Raw genomic sequence first — 27,685 nt, forward strand, 5'->3', positions numbered from 1 at the left:
TCAGCATTTAAATGTGTGTCTCTCCAAAAGAAAACCCCTCCAGCCCACGTTCTCCTCCAGCCCACGTTCTCCTCCAGCCCTGTTCTCCCCTCCTTGGCCAACTTGGCTCCTTAGGAAGCAGCAGCCTGACTCCGCGCTGTCCCCACCAAGGTCCCCACGTCCCATCACTGCCTCCTGCGGACAGGAACTGGCCTTCGCCTCTGCTGACTCTCTTTCGTGGAACACACCTCTCTGGATTTCTTTTTTTTTTTTCCTTTAACATGGAAGAAGCGTTTACAGATTTGCATGTCGTCCTTGCTCAGGGCCCATGCTGATGTCCGTGTCTCTCATCTTAGTGTCTGTGCTGCGAACGGGAGCACCTCCCTGGGTTTCCTAACCACATACCTTTTCCTGTTTCTGGACCTCCCATCCCAGTGCCCTCTGCAGCCTTTTCCTCCTCTCCACCCCCAGGGCCACCGACACTCATTCATTCTTCACCCCACACACTCTGCCTTGGTGCATCCTCCAACGACTCTGGCCACCATTTGCAGAGGTCTCTGTAAATCAAAGGGTTGGGCTCTCACGAACCTTCTATTCCCTTTCTGAGTGACTGACACAGGAATGGACCATCTGACCCAACTGGACCTACAGAAGCAGCCCTGGGCTCTTCCTACTGCTTCAGACTCCGATGATGCACTCGCTGTTGGCTGTGGACGCTGGATGCCCAGCAGCTACAGGGAGGGGCTGAGAACTGGAATCAGGACAGCAGAGGACATAGTGACCAAGGGACAAACTTGACCAACCAGAGAAGGGAGACAGAAAACTAAAGATACTCTTTTTTTTTTCTTTTCCCCAAAGGACTGTTCTTGTAAAACATGTTCGTTCTCCACAGCCTGTATGGGAGACATGGTGCACGACCAGGCAAGTGGATGTGTTTCCTCGGACAGCTGCAGCCGTGTCGGTAAGGCTCTGCCTTGTATTTCCTCCTTCACTGGTTCACTCACTTCATTCCCTCACTCGTGTTGAGATGACACTTATCAATAAAGTCTTAGCAAACAAGCCAAGACACTCCCCAACATACAGGAAGAATACCATCCTGCTATCAAGACAACGACGACACACACACTTCACACCCACTGGGATAACTAGAATCATAAAGTCAGATAACATCCAGCATTGGTGAGGATGTGGAGAAACCAGAACCTTCATATGCTGCTGGTAGGAATGTGAAATGGTACAGCTGCTTTGGAAGAGAGTCCAGCAGTTCCATAAACAATTAAAGATAGTTACTAGATGGTCAGCAAGTCCACTCTCAGCAGTTCCCCCCAAGAGAAGTGAACACCTATGTCCACACAGAAACTCACACACAAGTGTTTGTAAGAAGCATTATTCATCATGGACAAACAGTGGAAACAACACAATTGCCCATCCACTGGTGAGTAAACAAAATGTGGTATTTCCACATAATGGGATATTATTCAGTCGTAAAAAGAAGTGAAGTACTGGTATATGGTGCAATGAGAATGAACCTTGAAAACACCATGCTCAGTGATAGAATCCAAACACAAAAGACCACATAGTGTATAATTCCATTCATATGAAACTCCACAACAGGAAAACCTATAGAGACAGAAAAGAGATTAGTAGTTGCCTCGGGCTGGGGAGTGGAAGCTGGAGGGTGGGATGGGAGGCGCAAGAGGGGAATGATAGCTCGGCACACAGAGCTTCTTTCAGGGTGATAAAATGTTCTAAAACTGGCTGTCGTGATGGTTGCACAACTCTGTGCATATGCTAAGAGCTATTGAATTGTACACTTTAGATGGGTGAATTACATGATTAGTAAATTTTATCTCAACAAAGCTGTTAGAAAGTGATGACGTGGTCTATGCATGATCTCCGAAGGCCTGGTTCCACTATACGCAAAGTACGATCCTACTTGTGTTTTTTTTTTTTTTAAAAAAAACACACACACATACATGCATAGGAAAAATATCTGGAAATACCCCAAAAAGTTACAGTGAGTGTCTCTAGGTGGTGGGAATTATGGATTTTCTTAAAATGTATTTTCACATGTTTTCTGAATGTTTTACAATAAGCACGTGATGTTTTTCTATTAAAAAATAATATACTGGGCTTCCCTGGTGGCACAGTGATTAAGAATCCATCTGGCAATGCAGGGGACATGGGTTCGAGTCCTGGTCCGGGAAGATCTCACATGCCGCAGAACAACTAAGCCTGGGCGCCACAACTACTGGGGCTGCGCTCTAGAGCCCACGAGCCACAACTACCGAGCCTGTGAACCACAACTACTACAGCCCGCATGCCTAGAGCCGGTGCTCCGCAACAAGAGAAGCCACCAACACAACTAGAGAAAGCCTGCGTACAGGAACAAAGACCCAACGCAGCCAAAAATAAATTAATTAATTTAAAAAATAATAATAATATACTTAATCATCTACCCTATTTTCAAAAATAGGTTATTTAAATAGGTTCTTTTTAAAATGGTTATTAGTGTTATAATTAAAAGGACAGTAGGAATACAGACTAAGAGCCATAGATTGCCCACTACACGATGTCTTAAAGTTCTTACCACAGCCCCCCACACACACACCGCCCATGATCCCACGATTCGTCTGTGTCCAGAAGAGCTACTGAGCATCGTGCCCTTAGTGAGTGGTCTGGGGAGAAGGCACGGGACTGGGTTTAGTTCATAAGGGATGGTAAACTCCCCTTGTGTTATAGCACATCTATAACGATTAATATAAAGTGGTACAATTAAGAACTAAATGGGACCCTCGTGAACGCATTTCCCCAGATACTTAATTCAGAGTCACTGACTGGGGCTGGAGAGAATAGAGCCCGTTATGTTGAACAGAGAAACTGCATCAGTAACAGCCTCACGGGAGATAATGGCATTTCAAACTCTCAAAATATTTGAATATGGTTTCTGATATCGAGGCTGCGGTCTCCAGACAGTAAATCCAAATCCTTCCACTGTCATTCCCCTAGACTGACTTCTTTCATGGGGCCAGACTCCACAGGCATTTAGGCAAACCACACACCCTGGGGATGCAGTGACCAACGCTACCTGAGATAGAGGCCATGTTGACAGCCCTCGGCAGGGACCAGACAAAATGCAGCTCACAGGCATCCCTCCCACCTTCCCACAGGTCCCCGGGGCCTCTGTGTGGCTCCAGGAGCCCCCTGGTTCACAGAGTCCCAGTACAGACGCCAGAGGGGATGGAGAATCAGAGGCTGGGCTGCATTAACATCTGCTCCAGTAGACAGAAAAAGGTAACTGAGTGAACAGACCGTAACACACCAATTAGCTAATGGAATTAACAGCCCTTTTCTGCACAGCACACAAACAACACAGGAACCCATAAAGTTTTTTTTATAAGATATGTACTTGGATATAAGGAACATTGAAATTGAAAGATATTGGGATAGTCCGCATGGCCACGCAGAATGGCAAGAGAAAAAAGATGAAGAAAACTATCTTAGATCCCAGAAGACAGATACGCTGATTTCTGTGCTGCCGGGAATCCCTGTCTACAGCAGTTCAGTAGGTAAGCAAAGAGCTGTCGCCTTGGTCTATTGGGCCTCATATATCTGAATAAACCAGGTTTTGAAAGCAGATGTGCTAAAGCTTCCTGTATCTGCTGGTGTTTCCCAACTGAATCCATGACATGCCTACATTTCAGGGTCAAGGCTGTGATGTATATGCATCTCCGTGAGGTTAAGAGCTTGATTTATTTCAGTGCTTCCTAACCTGTGTGTATGGGACTTGAACTTGAGGGTGGGGTAGGGGAGACCCAGCACAGGCTTCTGATGGTTGAAGAAGGGATGACTCTCAATTATACAGTATCCCATCGTACTGATGTGCCATCATTTATCGGACCAGTTTCCTGTTGGTTGATAGCTGGGCAGCTTTTTAGAACTTTGTGGGTTCCAACATTACTGTGAAGGTACACACACACACACACAGAAACATATCTTCATGTACTTATGCAGGAAGTGGAAAGGCCACTTGGAGCCTTTCAAAGCTCCAAGCCTTTCTTGGATTCCTTGGAATCAAAACTACGCTGAACCTTTGGGAACAAAGTACATAGTTGTGACCAGGGCAGACAGAGGAAAGCCTGGTCCTGCCTGCCCACAGGCAGAGCCAAAGACGAAACCCTCCTCTCCACCAACTCCTGCTTGGTCTGGGTCAGGCTCAAGAAATGAAAACAAGTCACATTATTAGCAAATGCTGTCTCGATTGAACATAACCATTCGAGAGGAATTTTGGTTATAATCCACAGTGACAACAGTCTTTTATGTTTTCACAGAAGTAGAAGATTAGGTTAAGTTCATGCCACGTTGGCATTATGGACCGGGGGTAGGACATCCACACAATCGGGCTGTGTCTAGCCCGTCAGGTAAAGGAGACAAAGAAGGGAAACCAGTTCTGACCCTGGGGCAACAGGAACACGCTAACAAGGCAACTGTCTTTTGTAGCGCTTCTCAGGTTTCCTAAGGAAACACCGCTATGGTCTGGGAGAGTAAACACATCCACTGCCAGCATTACTTTTCCTTGAAGTCTCCTGATCACTATTAGAAATTCGTGTGAGTCCTACCCCCATCCCCCACATCAAATTTGAGAAATGTTGATACCTCCGGAAGATGTTCAGGGTTTTTTTAACCTTCTGGCATAAAGCCAGAAACCCTGATGTGGAAGATGCCACACAATATGGTATTTCACACTGCCTAAGCCTGTAGGGTCTCTTGGCCATGAGAGAATTTGCTATTTAGAGCACAAACTTCCTCTCAATCTCTGCTCACCCGCAGACAGTACAAAAGACCATAGACTTTCTCTACTGTTTTTCAAGGACATCTTAATAATACGATCTTGCTCAACAAGATGTGGGTTTTCAGTTGGCGAGGAGCCTGCCCTCCTCTTTAGATGGTGAGACCCACGTGGCAAACAGGGCATAAATACATTACATCAGCAAGATAAAACATCTTATTTTTTCATGAGTGGTTTTGATGGTTTGTTTTCCCATGAAAGGAAAGATAATTAGAAACTAGAAAAAATTATTTTATGAAAATTTCATCACTTTCATTTTCATAAAGGATCTTTATGTCGTAAGTTTTCTGAACCACTCTGGTGGCTGGGAAACATAAAAGTACCCTTAACAACACGCACATCCTTGCACACACGATGAACAACTCATATCTCCGAGACCTTACTGCGCATACCAGCACCTTCTGGTCACTGCACACACGAACCCGCTTTAAATTAGCAGCTGTGATGTCAGGAGCCTCAGGGAGCAGGACAGGGGACAGAGATCAGAGCATCATCAGGTGACACGCAGGTGCAGAGAGTGACCAGCTGGCGAGGCCTCACTGGGGAAGCTTTGGAATAGGCCACGCCTGCGTCAGGGTCTGGGGACTAAGGTGTTCAAACACCCGACGCCAGGCCCGCGGCTGCCAACTGCTGGAAACGGCCCTCCCGCCGAGGTCCGGGGCGCTCTCGGCCAGCCCCGTCCGTCAGCCTGTGCCCCACCCCCGGCCCCGTCCGTCGGTCAGTCCCCCAGCCTGCCGACACAGCCCCGCAGCGCCGTCCATCGGTCCGCCGTCGGGCATTCCCCGCATTCCCGTCCGTAGGTCCCCCAGCCCGTCGTCCCCTCCCAACTCTGTCCTTCGGTCTGTCCGTCCCCTCCCCCCCAGCCCCGTCCTTCGGTCTGTCCCCGTCCGGCCTCCCCCACGTCCGGCTCCCCCCGTCCGGCTCCCCCCGTCTGGCCCCCGGCGCCGTCAGTCCGCCGTCCGTCCGCGCTCCCGAGTCAGTGCGCCGGACGCAGGGCTGCGGTGGCGTGTGATGACGTCATATGGGTCGCCCGCCCCCGATTGGTCGCGGCCGCCTCACCAGACCACGAGCGGACGGGCGCGCGGGCGGGGCGGGGCGCGCGGAGGCCACGCCCCCTAGCGCGCGGCCCGGGCGGCGGGCCGGGGCGGGGTCACGTGACCCGGGGCCCCGCCGCCCGCCTTATAAGCTGCGCGGCGAGCTGAACGCCGCGGGCTCAACTCCAGGTGGTCTGGGCCGTGACGCTCCTCGGCGATTTCCTCCCTCGGCGAGCCCGCGGGCGGGCGCCCCTCAGCCAGGTACGCGAGGCGCGGCGAGGGGACCCGGGCCGGGGGCGGCGGGGGTGGGGTCCCGGTGTCGGGCCGGGCGGGGATGTCGGGGTCCCGGCGCCTCCACTCCTGGCAGCCGCCCCTCGAGACGGCCTTCCACTGGGATCCTCGGCACCGACCCTAGTGGCTGGGCGCACGCTCTGACCCCAACCCGAGTCCTGGAGCGGAGTCTGCGCCCCCGACCCCAGGTGGGCTCTGCCAGTGCTCCTGTCAGTTCGGAGGACCCCAGCACCTTGTCCTGAGTCGGCCTGCCTCCAGGCTAGCCTGGCTGGGTCTGCCTCCTGCAGACGGACGGGGTCTGAAAAACTTCTGGACTGGACGGGCCAGAACTTCGGGGCTTATGCAGAGGGGCACTGCGGCGGGCGCTCGACGCTCAGGTGTACCTAACCTGGCTGCCGCTGAAAACAGCCTGTGCAGCTCCCAGGCGGGGTGTGTAGGCAGGGTCCTTGCAGCCCTCCCCCGCGGTACCTGCCCGTGGGCTCCCCTGAGCGGCTGACTCCGAGGGCCTTGGGGGTCTCCCTGGACGTGCCGGCAATGAAGGCGAGCAGAGCCCTCCCTCTGACTGGGCCTCCCTGGACCTGCCATGTCCTTTGGAAGTGAACTTGATCGGGGTTCCACCTCCACACCCCCTTTTCCTTCTAGGAAAGCCTGTCAGACTGGTGGCTGATGCCCAGACTAGACGACCACCCCTGGAGCGGTCCCTGCGCTAAGGGCGCGAAGCACAGAAGCCACCTGAGGGCCAGTGCCAGAGGGCTGGAGGCCAAAGTGGGAGAAATGATCACCTCCTCAGTGTCAGGCCCCTCTCGCCTGGTGGCCCACAGTGCCCGGGGCACTGACCCGGCTCACGGGCCCGTGAGCGCTGGTGTGGGAGGCCATGGCGGCAGCGGCCACATCAACAGCTGGCATCACCACCTGGTGCAAAGGAGCCTGGTGCTGTTCTCAGTGGGCGTGGTCCTGGCCCTGGTGCTGAACCTGCTGCAGGTCCAGAGGAATGTCACCCTGTTCCCTGAGGAGGTCATCGCCACCATCTTCTCCTCCGCCTGGTGGGTTCCCCCGTGCTGTGGGACAGCGGCTGGTGAGTAGAAACTGAAGATGTTTGGTTAAGAACGATTTTCAGCCTCTGAGAACCGTTCATTTGAAAATCGAACCATCCGCAGAGGGGAAGTGTGCATCTCCAGTGATCGTATTTAGAGAAAGAGGCCGGGGGAGAGGATGGTGATCCGCAATGCCAGTCTCTGGAGGCTGGAAGAAGCCCAGCGATTGGGGACCAGGTGGGGAGATGATTGGCTGTTTCACGCTTGTGCCAGGCTGACCGAGGTCCTTCCCTCTTACTGATCCGGCCCTGAGGACAGTGTTGGGGGAGCCCGCAGCTGTCATCCCGAGCGAGCTGTGCGATTGGCCGCTGGCAGAACTGGTGAGCGAGGGAACTGCAGTGCGATTGGCTGCCCCGGCGAACATGCTACAGCGCTGGGTAACTGAAAACAAACCGTCACGTGGGCCGAGTGGGCAGAGCTGCTGCCCCAGCGGCCTCCCACACTTCCTTTTTCGGGACGCCCGTGAACGTGCCAAAGCCAGGCCTTCCCCCTAAAACGCTGGGCTCCACAGATGAAGGAAAACAAATCCCCCGGTCAGAGTTTATATTGTAGTACACCTGGCCAGCCACAAAACATGACCCAGGGTTAGCAGTCTAAATTGTGGACAGGCAGACTGTCTTTTTTGAGTAGAATTTCTTGGTCATTTGGCTGGTTTTATAAACTTGCTGAATTGGTCTCAGCCCAGAAGGTCACAGTACTTCTCTGGTCACACAGCATCCACTGATTAGCAAACATTTGTCAGGTGCTTTCTGTAGCATCAGCTCTCCCAGCTGTTGGAAGTACAGAGTGAGCAGACCGCCCCTGTCAAGCACCCTGGTCCGGTGGGCAGAACAACCTAAGTGACCACGGTGCTACAGGAGGGATGCCCTCCTGTTCGCTTCGTAGCTGATGCTTATGGACTGCTTATCTTGCATTTTTATGTTTTGCTTCCTTTCGTCCTTGCAACAGGACGCTGCTGTAGCTCCATTTTACAGACATGGAAACTGAATTACAGAAAGGTTAAGCAACCGTGTCCAAGGGGACGCAGCTGAGTGACAGGCCCACTGTTCTTAACTCTGCCTACTGCCCCCCTGGAGTCTGGGTGTGTCCCCTGCGCTGTGGAAACACGTTGCCTTCTCAGCACGAGGCTGGAGTGGAGAGCTGTGTTCCAGCCGGGACGTGTCACGGGAGGGATGCTGTGGTTACCAAGCAGTGGGGAGAGAGTTCTCATTTTTGTTCTTGGAAAGATAGGCTCCTACTCTGTTTTTCTAAACCCTTCAGTATATGTCTATACACACTGGTGCTGTGGCCTCAAGGCCCTCGTGGAAGCTCCCCTCCCCACTGTACGATGGAACAACACTGATGCAAACTGGAGGCTCCCTGTGTGGGCGCAGAAGTAGTTTGCTTACGGATAATTAACCCCTGGTTCCATTCCTTCTGTGCTTCAAACCAAAGAACTGCGATTTTATTTTAAATTTTTCAAAACGATGATTTTTGTTTGTTTGTACTCGAGGAGAACAAAAATGTAAAATTAGTTTTAATTCAAATATTACACTGTAGCTGATAAATCTTCTAGGAAAAGGAATGGTTTGAACAATATGTTAGTAATTGCCACGTAGAGATCACATCATTTTCAGCCGGTGTTCTCTAACGCTGCTGCCTTGTCTTTCTTCAACAGCTGTTGTCGGCTTGCTTTACCCCTGCATTGACAGTCACCTTGGAGAGCCACACAAGTTTAAGAGGGAGTGGGCCAGTGTGATGCGCTGTGTGGCAGTTTTTGTTGGTATCAATCACGCCAGTGCTGTATCCTTCAGTGGGTGTGCTGTCCAGAGCAGCTTCTTAAGTTACACGTTGAAAGTTTCATTACTTTTAACGAGTATATATCACATCATGAGTCAGTTGAACCATGTTCTTCCGAGTATATTATTTCAAAGCACGTTGCTCAGTTTACTCTCAGTGATTTTCAAAATGGTCCTTGGAGTCCGTTCAGTTCATTTCAGGAAACAGTTAACACCACAGACAGAGCGGACGTCTTTGGTCTGTCCTTTCCAGGCAGCATCTGTTGAATCCTCAGAGATCACTTTGTGAATTCCCTTTACATTTCTACCTTACATCCTTCCACCGTGAAGACCTGGTTCCTGTGGCCCAGTGAGAAGTGGCGAGAGCATCACTCTTCTTGGCGGATCCTTCCAGAAGGTGGAGGAGAAGCCTGTCTGCTTCTCTGTCCCTCCCTGGCATGACCATGGAAGGCCCAGGGCCAGTCCGAAGTGGTGGCCTCTGGAATAGGGTTCTTAGTGGAGACTAACTTCAGGGTCAAGTTCTGGCGTCCATGGGTGGAACGCACGACACAAAACATGCTGCACGTCTGTACACAGTGCGTTCTTCAGGAAGACGGGCCGTAGTTTATCCGGTCTCAAAAGATTATGGTTTCTTTAGCACAACTAGATTATATTTTTAAATCCTGGAGAAAGTTATTTTTAGAGTTACTGCTTCTTAAATCTGCTCTAGCCTGATTTTAATGATAAGAATGTCAGAAAAGGGTATTATAAGAGGTCTGGAAAAATAAAAAAATAAAAAAAAAAGAGGTCTGGGCTCTGACAAACTTGTTTCGTCTGCAGTTGATAAGCAGTGTCATGATGGAAGCCAGTCGTGTCTCCACCAGCTGCGACCATGTCGTGTCAGGTGCCATTCTGGTGAGGTGTCTTCTTGCAGACGTGGAGCAAAGACTGTGCTTGCTCAGTTCAACCTACTAATAAAAACAAGAAGTAAAAGGGGAACTATAGATGACTTACTAGCAAAGTAGGCTGTTGGCTGAAATACCAGCAGAATTTTATATGTAGCTTTCAGGAAGTGTACTTGTAAAGTCAAGTTTTCGACGCAGGGATCCCAGAGAAGTTCCAGGTCATCTTGGTCACGGTAACCTTGTATCCAACAGATGCTCTCTGCAGCTCACCTGGCAGCTTCTATGGATGAAGAATTATGTGGTGCACACATAATTGTGGGCCCTGGGGCTTTTTTGGTTTTGATCATATTAAGAACCGTTACGCTTTTCCTTAACTCTGCATCGCCAGAAATTGGATTTTGCCAATAACATTCAGCTCTCCTTGACGTTAGCAGCCCTATCTTTGGGCCTTTGGTGGACATTTGACCGTTCAAGAAGTGGCCTTGGGCTTGGCATCACCATCGCCTTCCTTGCCACCGTGATCACTCAGCTGCTGGTGTACAATGGTGTCTATCAGTAAGCACGTGTTCTCAAATATCACCTCCGTCCGGAAGCTGTTACTTAACTTTTTAAAAAAATACCTTCTAAGCTGAGATGTCATGTTTTTTCTGTAATTACACAGCATAAACTTAGACATGAAATTCTCAAAAACGCTGCTTATTGTTGATCCACGTGTTAAAAATGCACCACGCGTAATTTAATGTAAAGGAAAACCGAGCAGTGGCAGTGAGCGTGGATGCCCCATACTAACACTGCTGGTGCGCCGTGTGCCTGCCCTGCCTGCGCCGGGGGAGCTGGCTGCCCAGGGGCTCATGTCTCCTTCTCTCCAGGTACACGTCCCCGGATTTTCTGTACATCCGCTCCTGGCTCCCATGCATCTTCTTCTCGGGAGGTGTGACCGTGGGAAACATAGGACGACAGCTAGCCATGGTATGTACAATTGTCACCTGCGTGCCCAACTGTGGTTTCCAGCTTGATAGGCTTAGTGTACGTAATACATTATGATTGGTGTTGATAAATATCTAGTTGAGACTCGAAAGAGTTATTCAGAAAAGCGTATTAAAAAAAAATAGGTACAATACCCAGGTAACTCTTTGCTAGATTATAAAGATTCAGGGAATCGTAAGCTCACAATGAGCACTAAAAGGAACTAGGGTTCCATTCACGTTACGGATGAACTGCAGCTCCTGTGATAACTGGCAGAGAAAAGTTACTGAATGGCTAAATGAATGATTTATAATGAGTGTCCTCCCTGCCTTCACGCAGGTACAGGTGATGCTATGCTAGGGAAAGGACCCCAGGCCAGGTCCATGAGAGTGTGGACCAGGCTGGGAGGGGGCTCAGCATCCCTGGGTAGGTGGACTCCAGCCTGGACCCTGTCTAGTAACTAAAGAGAGAGAAACGGGACCCCCGCACAGAGCCATTTCCCGAGAGCCAGAAAGACGAACGAAGTCAGGATAACTTAGCAGTTCTTTTCGGGAGTTAATGATCCACACGAGCACTTTGATGAAATGTGGACATTTAACTGTCATTTTGAATAGACTTTGACTCGAAGGCTTAAATAAAATGAACTAAAAAAAAAACTAGAATCTTATAAGGGCCATTTCTCTCAGAGACACTCTGGGGCTTTCTCAGAAACTTGACTTGGTTCCTCATATGGTGTTTTTAAAAACAAGACGTTTGTTTGTGCCAGCTGATGCTGGGTTGTGAGAGCCAGATTTGCAGGCTGTGTGGCTGTTTCATAAAAATGGAAGTAATTTCAAAAAGGTAGACTTTGCAATGTGTTCCACTGGTTCCTGAGCCCAAATCACCCTTGCCTTCCACCCTTCTGTGATTCTGTGTGGATCTGCTTGCCAAAACGAAAAGACTCAATTGAAAACCCTTTCTTTCTCGACCCCTCATGAGCATCAGAGGACCTGGCTCTTCTCACACTCACAGTGGCCACAGTCTCATGGTGCCCCTGTGCTGCTCCCTGGAGCCCTTTATGGTTCAGATTAGAACGAGGCAGCTCTGTGATCCCTTACTGCTTTGGGATTTTTATTTCAGTGCCATTTAGTTGAGGATTCCTAATAGGGCTTTTGAGATAAGTTGTCTTCAACCCCCATGACTCTTGGTGGAGTTAAAACTGACAGCATTCAGCCAGTTGGTTATAACTTCGGGAGCCTGGGCAGATGCTGCCATGCATTTATGATGAAGGTTTTTAACCAGCTTTAGTAAGTCAGGGTCTTTTTTTTTTTTTTTTTTTTTTGGTACGGTATGCGGGCCTCTCACTGTTGCGGCCTCTCCTGTTGCGGAGCACAGGCTCCGGACGCGCAGGCTCAGTGGCCATGGCTCTCGGGCCCAGCAGCTCCGCAGCATGTGGGATCTTCCCGGACCGGGGCACAAACCCGTGTCCCCTGCATTGGCAGGCGGACTCTCAACCACTGCGCCACCAGGGAAGCCCAAGGGTCTTTTTTGATAGAGGTAGACACTACACATCATGCACAAGTTCCTAACACCTAGAAATGGTTGAAGGTAACTTATTTTACAAGAGTGGCACAATCACACCTTTGGTCACGACGCTGAACGAAGGTGGTTGTATCAGCACTCATTCCATCCTTGTCGTAGGCATTTTCGTTTTTGAAAAGATGAAAGTTTTAAACCTAACTTAAGATAGCTGGCATAATTGTAATTCTCCCTACTTAAGCTTTTTCTTCTTTTTCACTCTTTAAAGTTGGGGAAAAAACTTTTATTTGGATGTTACTGTTGTGTCTTGATACTGGAGGAGGGTGATGAACATCCCAGGTCATCAAAGGGAAACAACCCTCCCGGGTCTCTGAGCCCAGCGCTCCTGCCATATTTACATCCGTGAACATTTAAACCCTTACGCCTGGATCCCAGCTGAAGAGGAAAATGGCAGGCCCTTTCCAGCTGGAGGAGCAATCACAGCTGGTTTTACCGATTCCCCCAATGGCTGCTGCATCCAGCATGGGTCCTCAGAACAGATGTGGTAGCGGGCGCCCGCCGCCGGCTGCTCCAAGAGAGAAAAAAGCTAAGTCCCTTTTCTCCAGGTTTCCAAACCCAGCGGAGGGCACAGTCCGTGTGAATGAAGGCAAAACGATCACAGATTGCGTCACAGCTGTGTTTCTGCCAGAAGTCAGGCGAGCGAATGAGGGAGACTTACTCCTATTATAGTTACTTGAGGCCTGAGATTGAGGAACCAGGTTTAAATAGTTTTAAAGGATCGGTCAGTCGGATTGGCAAAGGCTTGTAGCACTTGCTCCCGTGGTAGGGAACAGGACAGGGGGTGTGTAAAGGAACGAAACTGGCGATTTCTGAGAAGAAGAACTGCAGGTAGTTTGGGGTTTTTTTCTCTTTTGCATTTTTAAAATTTACAATGAAAACATTACAGTTGACCGTTGAAGAGCACGTGGATTGGGGCACCAGCCCTCCAAGAAGCTGAAAATCCGAATGTAACACAGAGTCAGCCCTCTGCATCCGTGGATTTAACCAACCACAGACCACGTAGCGCTGTAGTACTTACTATTGAAAAAAATCCGCATATAAGTGGAACCGTGCTATTCAAACCCGTGTTGTTCAAGGGCCAGCTGTACGTGTATAACCAGAAGCACTAAGGTGCGTACAGGAGTTTGTGACTGAGGTCTCTGCAGCGGATGGATGTGTGTCAGGAGGTGGGCAGACCTGCTGTGCCCTGTTGAGATCGTTTACGTGGAGGTCACTGCAGGACTCTGGTCCCTCTGCCTCTGTGCTGTCTGTTTACTGGGAGCAAAGCCTTGGCCTTGGGTTGCGGAGGACAAAGCAGCGAATGAGTCCCCCCAGAGCTCCCAGACTCTCATCCCTACCCCAGCAGCCCCTCCCTGAGTCTGTCCAGACTGGTCTCTGCCTTTTTGTTTCTCTCTTCTTCTATCCTTCAAAGTATCTGTAAACGAATCTACCCTGAAAGCAGTAGAGAATCTTAATAAAAAGTCCACCTTTGTCCAGCAGGAACTGCAGAGCCTTCACATCCAAATCCGCTAACTCCTGAACCTTTCAACCCACCCCTCCTCTTAGCAGATCCTCCGTCCACTTTGGCCTGAACTGAGGATGCTGCCTTTATTGCCACTCCCATGGGTTGGCAGACGGCCTTTCTAAAATATGCTGTTGCAGCAGTAAAAGATAAGTGCGTGAAGCCAAAATTGTATTTTTCATGAAAACAGAATTGGAAGTGTAGGAAATTAAATTTGCTTCAGATTACATCAGAGCTGAAGAATGAAAACTACATTTATAATAAGGTTTGTTTTAGAAAACTGCCACCCCATGACATCGAGTGTCCCTGCCCAACTGTAGTCTTTCCCAGGACCTTTTGTGGGGTGGGCTTTCCCCACCAAGCAGCAACAGGTGGACGCGACGGGCTGGAGCGAGGACACTGCAGTAAAAGCACCTGCAGGCATGGCTGCTACCCTCCTCCACCTGCCTGGCCACTGCTGTTGCAGATCCCAGTCCCCTGGAGGAGGTCCCGTGGGCCTGGGCTGCCGGGACCCTAGCACTTAAGCCAGGGGCACTGAGGCTCGTGCTCCTAACACACTGGGGTGTGTGCCCTGCTGTTGTGTATTTGTGTCCAAGAACTGTTAACCTCATATTTATTCTCTGGGGAGTCTTGAAAGTTTAGGCTGGGACAGAGTGGCACCTTGCTAGAATCTTTCTCACCCAAAAAAGTCTTTAAAAAGAGCAAGTTAAGGGCCTCCCTGGTGGCGCAGTGGTTGAGAGTCCGCCTGCCGATGCAGGGGATACGGGTTCGTGCCCCGGTCTGGGAGGATCCCATATGCCGCGGAGCGGCTGGGCCCGTGAGCCATGGCCGATGGGCCTGCGCATCCGGAGCCTGTGCTCCGCAACGGGAGAGGCCACAACAGTGAGAGGCCCGCATACCGCAAAAAGAAAAAAAAAAAAAAAAAAAAAAAGAGCAAGTTAAACATCTTTTTAAAGGAGTTAAAATACTTAAGCCAAGTCCTTGTTTTATTTCTTCAAAGAAAGGGAAAAAATTAACAGCTTATTTGTGAAAGTGAGCTTATTCTTTGTTAAGCATTTGAAAACTCATTTCCATCCTTAAAACCCAGGAAATGGCTCAGTGCCTTAGAAATGGGATTGGTCAGCACCGCCCACTTCCTTTCCTCTGGCTGTGCCGCTGGGCCCTTAGACAGAAGATGGATCTGAGGTGGTATTTTAGGGGCAGCGTTTAAGAGTGAATTCTTGGTTTAAAACTTCACCAAGTAAGGCTTTTGTGGTGGGACGTGATTCGAGTGAAGAAGACGAAGGTCTGAAGGTGGAGACCTTAGGTGGGCGCTGGTCAACACAGTGACCAGAGCTGCCCGAGTCCAGTGCGACGTGGCTCTGTTCCCTCTGAGGGTGACCGTCCCAGCGCCTCTGCACCCCTCCCCCTCGCGCCTTCTCAGTTCCCACTGCCCTTAAAAGAAATACGGTTACCGTCAAGGGCAGCCATGCCCCAAACCTACAGGTTGGCTTTGTTTGAGTGTTAAATGGTCCGAGTGGCTTTTTCTTTGTGGTATTCGTTGTCAGCCTGCATGTTTAAAAGTGAGTCCGGGGCTTCCCTGGTGGCGCAGTGGTTGAGCGTCCGCCTGCCAATGCAGGGGACACAGGTTCGTGCCCCGGTCCGGGAAGATCCCACATGCCACGGAGCGGCTGGGCCCGTGAGCCATGGCCACTGAGCCTGTGCGTCTGGAGCCTGTGCTCCGCAACGGGAGAGGCCACAGCAGTGAGAGGCCCGCGTACCGCAAAAAATAATAATAAAAAAAATAAAAGTGAGTCCGTAGTATCATTTTATGGAATTTGTATCTGTTGCTGTTTGTAGCTTAAAGTCTTTTCTCAAAGTAAGGCTTCCAGCTGCCACGGCGAAGAGCGTGGCCCTGCTTCCTGGGGCCCAGGCCCCGGACCCCTGGTTACAGGTGCGCTTCCCTGGCCCGTGGAATTCAGTTTGCCTTTCCTGTTTGCCATCCAGCAGCTGCTGGCAGTAATAACAACATTAATTATCACTTCTGTTGCGCTCAAGGTGTCGTGCTAAATAGTTTCACTGTCAGCTGACTGAGCCCTGTAACAGCAATCTGGAGGTAGGGACTGTTGTCAGCCGCTTTAGAGATGGGGAAAATCCAAACTCAGGAGGCTGACCACCCGCCTGACTGGGTGCAGCACAGGGCTGGAGCTGGGCACCTCGGGAGCGCACGGAGCTGCCCTTGCGCACCGCTCCCCGCTCCCCTTGGCCTGCCGGCTGGCTGCTAAGCCAGAGGCTAGAACGTGTGCTGGGGCCCTGGCTCCATGGCAGGAGGCGTGGGGGTCTCTCCTCACGCAGCCCCGTGACCTCGGGAAGGTCATCTGGTCATGGATCTGCTCCTCCATTGGAACATCTGTCCTCTGCTGAGGACCGACCAGGCCGGGCCTGGACAGCGGTGACAAGTGCAGGGTTCACCGCCCTGAGTTTCTGTGCAGGTCAGTGAGGAAGCGTGTGTAGAAATGGCTCCTGAGCTGTTACACCCTCCACCTCGCCTGAGAGGGATGGGCCCTGTTTTCTGGGTGAAGCAGTGGCTCCTAGCCCTCCCAGCCCCAGGCAGGGAGAGGACCGCCGTGGGGTTGCTGGAGCTTGTCTGCTGCTCCGCATTTCTCGTCTCCATCACCTTATCCGACTCAAAGGAGTTTTTTATCTTTCAGTTTTTAGGATTGGCTTAATTACTAATTAAAATATGTATACATTTAGTGCTGATTTTCTCTCACTCCTTTTTCTCTTTTCACATGTAGGGTGTTCCGGAAAAGCCGCATAGCGACTGACTCTTCAAACCCACTGATCCTGAAGAATGGCAAGATTTGGGAGAAAATCTGTGATACTGGATTGTGACAAAGATTATCTTTTTTCCTCAATAATCTTTTCAGATTGGGCTGACTGTACAAGTGACTCCTGGAAAACAGTTCACCTGTTTTAGAGTAGCAGACTGGGAAGATGACAACTTGTGTTGAGATGTCACCTTGCCTGACGGCATTCGTGCCTGGGTCTGCTCAGGAGGCACCAAGTGCAGGCCGGCCGGCTGCAGGGTCCCGAGGATTTGGTTTCATGTGTCATTAAAAGCAAGTTGCCATATTTCCAAGCCTTGAACTAAAGCCTAACTACCAGCTCTGGTTTTGTATCAGCGCCCAGGGGAGAGCTTGATGGTGCTTACAAAAAGATGAAGTGTGATAAAATAGGAATATTACTTTTCCAAAAGATTTCTAAAATAGGGTTGTGTAAAAAAAGAGAAAGGCAGGGGCGGCGAGCTTAGGGTGGCAGTGCTGGGCGCCCCGTCCCACAGCTGCGCGTGTGTCCCAGTGTATGGCTGTGCTTTTCATTCCTCCGTGGAGTCGCATATAGACAATCTTGCTGAGAGCAGAAGGCAATGAGAGGTCATCGTTCTGCAGTGTGATGTGGTGGAATGTCCACCTCAGTATTTATGCAGTTTATCCAGAACCCGTAATCATCTAGGAGGGGCACCTGCCTGCCGTGTGTCTCAGTCTTAGTGAGCCAAAATCGTGTGTTGTTTCTTTGATACTCCAGAACAGAGATGACTGTTTTTTTTCCACAGCCCTATGGGATTTGCAATCTGTGATTGCCTTGTAAAAAGAAGAGTGCATATGTCACTGTATTAAACATTTGGTGTTTCTAAATACTCAAAGACGTGGTGAGCACAATGTATTCATTTAATGGCATAGACCATGTTTGTTAGACCCAGTTTGCAAGTACTGGGTCTTCAACTTCAAGTGCAATGTATATGAAAACCAACCTGAGCCTTGTATCCTCTTAAATATTTATTTTTTTAACGTATGAGGTGTTACAGAGGGTTCTCCATTTCAGTGCTGCATGGGGGCAAAATTCAGCAACAGCCCCTCTCAGTTGTGCAGTTACTTCGTTGCTGTGCTCTCCACTGAGCCGGTCCTTTGAAATACTCCAGTTTTGTGCGTTTAGTAAACTTGTAATTTTTACTCACAAATTTACCTTTTTGTATTTTGCAATTTAAATGTTTTGGTTGTTTGACACTCTGTGAACGTGGCTGGATGAAAAGACTCCTTCCCCTGAGCAGCTGGCGGTCAGAGCCACTGCCAGCAGCCGTGGGCTGTGCTCTTGGCTCCCCTCACCTCATGGTCCTCGTTGCAGCTGGGTTTTGTTTTGAGGAAAATATCCTGGAGTAAATTTGAGGTTACTGTAGCTAATTTGTTTTAGAGGAATTTTGTTTAAAAGAAAATAGGATCGTTCTGAACTCTGCAGTGACCCCCTGACACATTTTTCTGAAATCAGACAGCTGTGTGAAAAGAGTTTTTTCAGTGAGGCTATCAGCATTTTATGAAAAACCAGAAGTTTTTAGATGAGAGCAGGCATTGAATCTTTCAAATATACTTGATCACGCACAGTAAGTATTTTTTTCTCTTAAACTGGAAATAAATCTATATCTGTTAGAAACAATGTAGCCAAAAGATGTGAATCTGAAGAATTTTGTTGCCAATACTTTATAGCAAGTATATGAACCAAAGTCATTTGAGTTTGTAAAAATGTAAAATAGTATGAACAAAATTTGCACTATACCAGGTTTGAACATCTAGTGGGATTCACATTCACACTAAGTTTTCAGCATTGTGTTCTTTTGCATTCATTTTTTACTTTTATTAAAGGTTCAAAACCAACCATCGTATTTATGGGTTTTTCTTTAAAAGGGGGGGATTCTCTCTGTAGGATATTCAGATTTGGAATGAAAGAATATTTTACAGCTTTTCAAAATGTACTAAGTTTCAACACAACCTCTTGGGAAACTATGTGTTCCTCCTGGTGGAAAGTGACGTGTAGTTTAGCCCAGTTTACCTTCCTCCTGCCCCTCCCACCAACCCTGGGAAGTTGGCGTCTTCTTGGGCCTTGCTCTGGCCTCTCTTAGAGATGCTATCCTCTCTCTCGGGGAGAGAGGGCCCTTTCTCCCTGTACTAGAAACAGGGCGGGAGGTCTGGGCCCCCAGAAAACAGAGCCCAGGGAAAGGGTAGCGCATCCGGCCCAAGTAACAGCCAGCACGTCCAGGGGCCGCGAGTGGCAGGCCACACAGCAGAGGAGCAGCGTCCTGCCCGAGGTCCACTTCCCTCGGTCCCTGCCAGATGCACAGCCGCCCCAGGTGACGAAGGTGTCAGGGCCCCACCGCACACGCTGTGCCCTCCGCACAAGTCCGCTGAATGCCTGCTCTGCCAGCGCCGGGTGCTGGGTTGGACGAGAGTCAGAACTGGCCTCAGAGGCTCCCATCCCAGGGCCCCAGGGCCAGGCCGGGGGAGGTAGGTGTGAGGGGCACCACCGAGACGGCAAAGAGTGGGCGCTGTTTGATTCTTTCATTAAAGAAGTAACAACTGTGCACAGTTTGGCACCCAGAGCAGCCCGAGAAGCCATCCTGCACGACCCACACCGTCCCAAAGGTGAACCAGGGCCCGGCGCTGCGGGAAATGCCCTGGAATTGCCCTCTCCCCCGAGCGATGTTGACAGGGAAGCTTGAAAAGAGAACAGGCTTCTGGGAAGGGAGGCCGGGCTGGAGCCGAGCGGCGGTCCTTAGTTCCGCTGACTTCCCCGAAAGCAGCCCTGAGCCCGCGGGACAAGAGGACGCCTGTCCCACCCTCCCCCGCCAACCCACCCCCACCCGCCCCGGCAACCAAGCGACACAGCTTTGCAAAAGTTGTTTTCAATCATGAAATAGCATTGCAATGGCAGTAGAGAAAGCCCTTACCTTGTTATACTCGACCAGATACATTTATAATACAGTCCAGACCCATACGTTTCTCCTGCATGGAACACAGAGCTGTTCATGTATGGAAAACTGAGAGCTGCTACATTTCCCTCACCACAGAGACTGGAAGACTTTGCCTGAGATTGATCCAGTTTATGAGGCTCTAACAGGGTAATGCCTGCTCTGAACTGGTCTAAGCCTGTGTTTCAGAGTAAGCTTGGGGACTGAAACGTTTCCTGGAATTGCTCTGGTCTGTGAGCAGGTGACTGAATTAACCCATTTCACTAAATATTATAAATGTTAATAAAGATATTTAAGTTCAGCTCTAACACGTTTATCTTACACGCGAGGAAGCTGACCAACTACCCACTCACCCACCATCACACTTGCCTTTGAGAGGAGGCATGCTGATCAACAGTAAGTTAGCCACAGGGGGATTTCATATTGACCCCTGAATGCAGCCAAAATATGCAAAGAAAGAACCTCCCTGGCAGTCCAGTGGTTAAGACTATGCGTTTCCACTGCAGGGAGCTTGGCTTCAATCCCTGGTCGGGGAACTAAGATCCCACAGGCCGTGTGGTGCGGCCAAAAAAACGCGAAAAAAAACAAAAAACAAACAAACAAAAAAACCACCCCAAACACCAAAATATCCAAAGAAAGATGCATGAAATCTGCATCCAAGACCTAGGACCCAAACTTGGTCCTTTGTGGATTCTCCGTTTAGATCTTCAAAGATTCACACCTGAAGAATCTCTTACTGAACAATTATAACACGAGTGCCTGGTACAAGGCCGACGGGTCTGGAAGGAGCGGATGTGCTGAGACAGGGGAGTTCCTGCCTAGGTTTGTGATTTAAGGTGGGACAGCAGCAGGTGAAAAGCAGTATCGCATCACTAGTTTCATCCATTGGCCACTGTTTCTCTAGTGCGCTGGCTCCTTATAAGTGCTCCACAGTTTTTGTTGCCCCGTGTGATATACGTTCCCCAGTTCAGGAACACAAGACAGCCAAGGACAATGGAAGTCCACTCAAGTAATTGTCTCATTAGAACCTAGCTCTTCGTGTTTGTTCTGTGTCTTCCCTCGGGTACGTTTTTTTCTGGCTGTGTCGGGTCTCAGTTGCAGCACGCAGGATCTTCCGTTGTGGCGCGTGGGCTCCAGAGCACATGGGCTCTGTAGTTGCGGCATGCAGGCTCTATAATTGAAGCACGCATGCTCAGTAGTTGTGGCACGAGGCTCAGCTGGTCCGTGGCATGTGGGATCTTAGTTCCCCAACTGGGGATCGAACCCATGTCCCCTGAATTGGAAGGCGGATTCTTTACCACTGGACCGCGGGGGAACTCCCCTCTCAGGTAGGTTTTCTATTTGAAATTGTAGAGTTTATTCTTATTCATCCATCAGACCTCAGCTGAAGTGTCATCTTCTCACTTTCCTCATCACATCAAGCCTCCCCAAAGTTCCTAAGGCAACAGGGTCCTGTCGCCTGGCCGTTTTGGCCGTGTCTGGGCTCTGGTCCTCCGTCCAGCTGTGTGCCCATGAGGGGAGAAGTGCCTCTCTGTCAGTCATCCTGTTCTGCCCTGAACCTCAGGGTCTGACTCCTCATTATTATTCAGGAAGAACGCTGAATAAATCATCCACTCATCCATTTATCAGCCATTCAGCAAACATTTTCCGATAGGAGGGCAGGCACTCTGCCCACTGCCATTCTGCTGCCCAGCCCTCAGGCCCCTCCAATCTGCTGTGAAACTAAAGTTGCCAGGACCACTCACGAAATGAGAGACCTGGGAAGGGATGGGAGGAGGGCTCCTCTAAGCAGAGTTCAGTGCAGGCGTTGTTTCCAACAACAGCGCTGGTTTGCTTTCCTCACCGCCCCCTAACGAGGGTCTTACTGCCCTGGGTTATTGTGTCACCGGTGCCCCAGCTCGGGGAGGTGACCAGGCGTTGGGTCCTCCATGCCCTCAGCCTCGCTGCCAACCCTGGGTAGCACCCACTGCTGCCAACTCAGAGGCTGTCACTAGGGCCTGGGGCCGCCCCCCAGCTGCTTGCTTGTCTTTCTCATGTGCACACTGACGCCCTCAGAATTTGTCTTTTCACTGCAGAATGCTGTGTACTTTGACAGGTGACTGACATCCTGCCGCCCATCAGATTGTCTCATTTGCCACCCGATGGCTCTCAGACCCATCCTAACTCTCCTGATGACCCATGCCAGTGTGAACAGCTGGCATCACCCTTTCCCCTAATTTTGCATCAATCACATTAGTTGCCAAGGCTCAGCTAGGGCAAGGGGAGCGCGAGCAGATAAGCTCTGAAAAAGAGCCCAGGGTGAGGAGGAGGCTTGACAGGAGCCCCTCAGTCAAGTCAGCTCCTAATGAATTGCTTCCTGCAGCCCCAGAGGCGTGAGGGCCTGACGGGGCTGATCAATAGCCCTCCATGTGACCGACTTGTCGGGCCAGTTCTGGGGAAGCCCGCTGAAAAAAGGTCAACATGCCAACAAATCACTGGAAAGATCATTTCAAAGTTTCCCAGGTCCGAGGAGGGAGAGTCTGCACTTTACTCCACCTCACAGGATCAGAAACGGCCTTCGGGTCCTCTTGGAAATCTGGGCACACGGGAAAGTCCTGTCAGGGGGCTTCTCATAAAGGAAACTGTTGTGTTTCCTGAGATCCACAGACAGCTCTTTGCATTTGTTTAAACGGTTGTTGAAAAGCATAGAAAAAATGTTGCCGAAAAACGTAACTCGATGTAAAAAATGTTACTCGATGTGTGCCAGAAATTATGCTGTGTGCGCTGGGAGCCACAAAGATTCCTGCTCTGATGCTGGAGTCCACCTGTTCACCAAGGAGATGTAGTTTACGCTTCCGAAGACATACAGCTCTTTGTGGACCCTGTCTCTGTTTCATCTTAGTAACCCCAATCCTCCTCTGTAACAGGTATTTGAAAGGAATTTAGGAAGGAGGAAGATGGGTAGGTAGGTAGGTTGTCAAACACTGAGTTGCCAGGCATTATGAAACCAATTTTTAACTTAAAAGAGCCTATAGTTTTAAATCTAGCACCTGGACTTAATACTTGGTTGTCAGTTAAAAGCACCAGGTAAGGGCTTCCCTGGTGGCGCAGTGGTTGGGAGTCCGCCTGCCGATGCAGGGGACACGGGTTCGTGCCCCGGTCTGGGAGGATCCCACATGCCACAGAGCGGCTGGGCCCGTGAGCCATGGCCGCTGGGCCTGCGCGTCCGGAGCCTGTGCTCCACAACAGGAGAGGCCACAACAGTGAGAGGCCCGCATAGAGCAAAAAAAAAAAAAAAAAAAAAAAGCACCAGGTAATTACTACCTGAGAACCTTGGCTCTCCAAGAAGGAAGAAGAAAAGTTGGGAAAGCTTCCTTTTTCCAAATAGTGTTGCCTCCTGTTTTTAATCCAAAGGCTCCTTCCTCATGGACTTGTTTCTCTAGGGATCTTATTGTCCTTCAGCCTGTGTTATGGGCTGCATTGTGTCCCCCCAAAGAAGATAAGTGGAAGGCCTACCCGCAACACCTCAGAATGTGACCTTATTTGGAAAGAGTCTTTGAAGATTTAACCAAGTTAAGATGAGGTCACAAGGGTGGGCCCTGATGCAATAGGATTAGTGTCCTCGTCATAAGGGGAACCGTGGGGGAATTCCCAGGTGTTCCAGTGGTTAGGACACGGCGCTTTTACTGCCAGGGCCTGGGTTCAATCCTTGGTCAGGGAACTAAGATCCTGCACACACACACACACACACACACACAACACCCCCCAAAAGGGAGAACCATGGACGCAGACAAAGTGAAGGCAGTGGGGAGGACTCCAGTGAGGACAGAGGGTTGGCCCCAAGGATGAGAGCCCTCGGGGGCCTTCAGAGGGAGTGTGGTCCTGCACACCCTGACTTAAGACCTGGCCTCCAGAACCGTAGACAATAAATCTCTCTCGCTTTGTTTCCTACGATTTTTCCTTCTCCAGGAGCACAAAAGGATGTTCTATGTATTCACCCATTTCGTCTGAACTTCTAGAGTTTCTTTTCCTGTACAGTATATTGAAATCTAATCCAAATTATCCATGCCATCCTAAGGTGGGATACCCATGCTGTATTACAGATAGTTGAAAATGACAGTAAATATTCACTATTGAATTCACTATGCTAGATTTCTGTTGTTTGTAAAATGCTCTTGTATGGACCCACTTTATTTCTCAGGGAGCCGGGGAGATGGGTGGAGGAATGCTGCTGGGCAAATCAAGTGGGAAACTAAGAGGCTCTGCTTAGTCAACAAGGAAAAGTGTGGTGGGTCTTTGTAAACATAATTGGCTTAGATTAAAACCAGCACTAACCAGGTACAACTTCAACACCCAGCGTCAGGTTTTCCTGCTGAGAAGCCCAGTTAATCTCCTCTCTGCAACTAGCCCTTAGGGCAACTGACGGGCAAACAAATAAAATAGGGAAAGCAGAGACGCCCTCCCCTGCGGGCACCTCACCCCATGCTCTACCCAGGCTTGGCAGCCAAATCCCCTGTCGTACTGCCCTACAGTTCTCCCTTCCCAGGGCCCAAAGACACCCCAGCCGTAGAAATACATGGCTGGAATGCTCTTCTATTATTGGGAATATGATCACATTATAGAGGAATGTCTCAGGGATCGTCCACACCCTCCGCTTTCCCACCTCCCCTTCACAACTGAGGAGCTGACCGCCCAAGAGGAGACTGGACAAGCAGAGTCTGTGGGCACTGCAGCCCTGTGTCCAAGCCCAAGGTCATGGTAGCCCCATGTGCACCTCTCTGGTAACTCCCGGCTCCTGCATTCAGTCCAAGCAGCCCCATGTGCCCAAGCTGCTCCCCCTGCTGGTGAGCCCCAGCCCTGACGCCTGGGCCGGGCACTGCTCCTAGTGATCCCTGGCAGGCAGTGCAGCCAAGGGTGCAGGTGCTGTGCTGTCTCTCCTTCCCCTGCACTGGGGCACCCTGTTGCCATAAAAGAGGTGGTGGGTATGCTTCCGTGCTCCCCTTGGGAGCACTGTGTGACCCAGTTCACATCACTGGGCCTCCTCCGGCAGCCCACGTCTCATCCCAGACATGACCCCAGGGGCCGAAGCACTGACCTTACTGATGGCAGAAGCCTGTGCTTCTGGGGAGGCCCATGCACTTCCTGCCGCCCTCCTGGGCTCTGATAGGAGTCCCCCTAGTAAGTGTGAGCTGACATCTCACCATGGTTTTGATGTGCATTTCTCTGATTTTAGTGATGTTGAGCATATTTCCATATCCTTACTGGCTATTTGTATACCATCTTTAGAGAAATGTCTATTCAAGGCCTTTGCCCGTTTTTTAATCCAGTTAATTTTGTTGTTGAATTCTAGGAGTTCTTTATATACTCTGGGTATTATCCCCTTATCTGATATATTATTTGCAAGTGTTTTTCCCATTCTTAGCTTGCCTTTTCACTCTTTTGATTGTGTTCTTTCATGTACAAAAGTTTTTAAGTTTGAGGTAGTCCTATCTGTTTTTTCTTTTGTTGCTGGTGTGTTTACCGTTGTGTCCGAGAAATCATTGCCAAGTCCAAAGTCATGAAGATTTTCCCCTGTGTTTTCTTCTAGAAGTTCTATAGTTTTGGGTCTTATGTTCAGGGCTGTAATCCATTCTGAGTTAATTTTTGTACATGGTGCTAAGATAATGGCCCAGCTTCATTCTTTTGCACGTGGATATCCAGTTCTCCCAGCACCATTTGTTGAAGAGAGAGTCCTTTCCCCATTGAGAGGTCTTAGCACCCTTGTTGGAGATCATTGACCATATACACAAGGGTTTATTTCTGGGCTCTCTATTCTCTTCCATTTTCAATCTGTCTATCTTTATGCCATTACCACACTGTTTTGATTACTATAGCTTTGTAATATGTTTTGAAATCATAAAGTGTGAGTCCTCCAACTTTGTTCTTATTTTTAAAAATTGTTTTGGCTATTTGGGGGTCCCTTGAGATTCCATTTGAATTTTAGGATTTTTTTTTCAATTTCTGTGAAAAAATGCCATTGGGATTTTGATTGAATCTGTAGATGACTGGATAGTATTGAGATCTTAACAACGTTAAGTCTTCCAATCTACGAACACAGGATGTTGAAAACTATGCTTTTTACTCAACAATGTATCATGAATATCTCTTCATGTCAACGACACAAATTCATTCATCTATTTATTCAATGAGTGTTTTTTTTTAAGTGCCATGTTCTAGGCATTTTGATATACTGGTGAACAAAACAAAGATTCCTGCCTTCTTGAAGCCTCTTTTCTAGCCAGAGGACATGGACACTAAACACTAAAGAAATAAATGATATAATATTTTAGGAGATGACAAGTGCTATGGGGGAAAAAGGTAGAGCAGAGTCAGGAGAATCAGGAGGGAGGGTGGGCAGGTGGGTTGCAATTGTAAGTAGGTTGGTTGAAATGAAAACCTCACTAAGAAGGGGGCTCAGTCCCTGTTCCCTGGAAAACACAGCCTGAAGTGAGGTGTGGCGCTGATGCTTCTTCCTGGGCAGGAGCAATCCCAGGGCAACAAGGGTGAGGATGGGAAGTGAGGTGGGGAGGGCACAAAGCCAGGGGAGCTCAACAAGCTGACTCGGGGCTGACGCCGCTTTGTTTCAGACCGGGGAGCTGCACGTGGGGCTCCAGCCACATGGGACACCTCCAGGCAGGTTGTATGGAAAAGCCATGCTTGGGGACAGGCCACTGGAGAGGGAGGGAGGAATCTAGCTGCCTGCTCTCTGCTACCTCTTTGAGCTGCAGCTGGCTCCAGGGAGTTCTGTCCCCCATCTCCGTACTGTGTCACTTGGACGCTTTGGCAGCTTCTTTAGGAAGCTGACCCCTTGCCTCGGACTTGGTGCTTCATCTGGGACCCGAGAGGGTGGGAGGGACCAGAGACCCCCGGCGTGGCTGGCCAGCCTCAGACAGGGCCCCCTGGCCACACAGGTCGGTCTCCAAGTGGCAGAGACCAGGCAGGTGGGCTCAGGTCGAGATCAGGTGAGGTGTGTCTGACTCAGACCATTTACTGCATTACCCTCAGGGCGATCGCTTCCTTTTTAGTAGCCACACACTCTCTTACAGAGTAAATTTTAGACTATTTAAGTGGCCCCTGCTAGGGAGCAGCTGGGTCATCTCCGGTGATTCACCATCACTACCAACAGTCAGGCAGGCGCACGTGTCTGCGCTCCCTCGCCACCTTGCCTGACTGCTTCAACTGCCAGCGCTCTAGAAGCAACACTTCTGGGTTTACAGCATATGCACATCTGATTTTTGAATAGATACTGTGAATGTTCCCTTCAATGTGCTGTCCCTGTTTACACTCCCACGACTGGGAATCTCCCACCTGTGTTGACATGTGGAACCACTTTACCTTCAGTGTTTGCCAGTCTACAGGTGAAAATGGTTCCTCCTTTTTACCTTGCAGTTCACTAATCACTAGTAGACTGAGAATCTCTGAGTATGTTTATTAACCATTTGTATTTCTCCTGCAGATTTTCTGATCAGCTTCTGGCCCATTTTTCTACAAGGTTGTTTGTTCTTTAGTTGTTACTATTTCTCACTTCTAGGGCCTATTTGCGTATTAGGAGTGTTCACTCTGTTTTTCTGCACAGTGGACCGTATGTCCTGGCTTCCTGGGCCTGTCCCAGCTCCTGCTTGTTTTCTTAGCCTAATTACTAATAGCTCCGCCTTTACACTCCAAAGTGCCTGAGCTGGAGTGATAAACAATATCTAACGTAACACCTTGGTTCCGTATGGCTCTCTCTAGGTTCCCGAGTCTTATTTACAAAGACCAAGTATAAGAACACATTAATAGACTGTCTATAAGTTGAGGAAGCTGCCACTGGAGGTAAACATTTCAATTCTCCTTTGGAGGAACTCTTAGTTTTAAGAAAAATCACCAGATAGACCCTTCAGCCATCTATATACAATACATTGTTATATTACTTAGCATGGATAATCAGTAAACGTTTG

General features: G+C 49.6%; 1 protein-coding gene across 2 annotated transcripts; it reads left to right on the forward strand.

Annotated features, from left to right (window-relative positions):
* The first annotated feature begins 6,011 nt into the window (after positions 1-6,011).
* On the forward strand, positions 6,012-18,639 carry INSIG1 (insulin induced gene 1). 2 transcript variants are annotated; one of them, XM_081243463.1, is made up of 6 exons: positions 6,012-6,123; positions 6,796-7,228; positions 8,905-9,029; positions 10,298-10,464; positions 10,779-10,878; positions 16,732-18,639. In XM_081243463.1, the coding sequence occupies exons 2-6, from the start codon at positions 6,820-6,822 to the stop codon at positions 16,759-16,761; spliced, it is 831 nt and encodes a 276-aa protein (XP_081099589.1). In that variant the 5' UTR covers positions 6,012-6,123; positions 6,796-6,819; the 3' UTR covers positions 16,762-18,639. The 2 variants fall into 2 exon arrangements, 1 of the variants encoding a protein (XP_081099589.1); XR_014016581.1 differs by lacking the exons at positions 10,298-10,464; positions 10,779-10,878; positions 16,732-18,639 and adding an exon at positions 9,812-10,291 and having other exon boundaries at positions 8,905-9,778.
* Positions 18,640-27,685: the final 9,046 nt, after the last annotated feature.

The sequence above is a fragment of the Mesoplodon bidens genome, assembly GCF_964165515.1.
Source record: "Mesoplodon bidens genome assembly, chromosome: 9".
NCBI lineage: Eukaryota > Metazoa > Chordata > Mammalia > Artiodactyla > Ziphiidae > Mesoplodon > Mesoplodon bidens.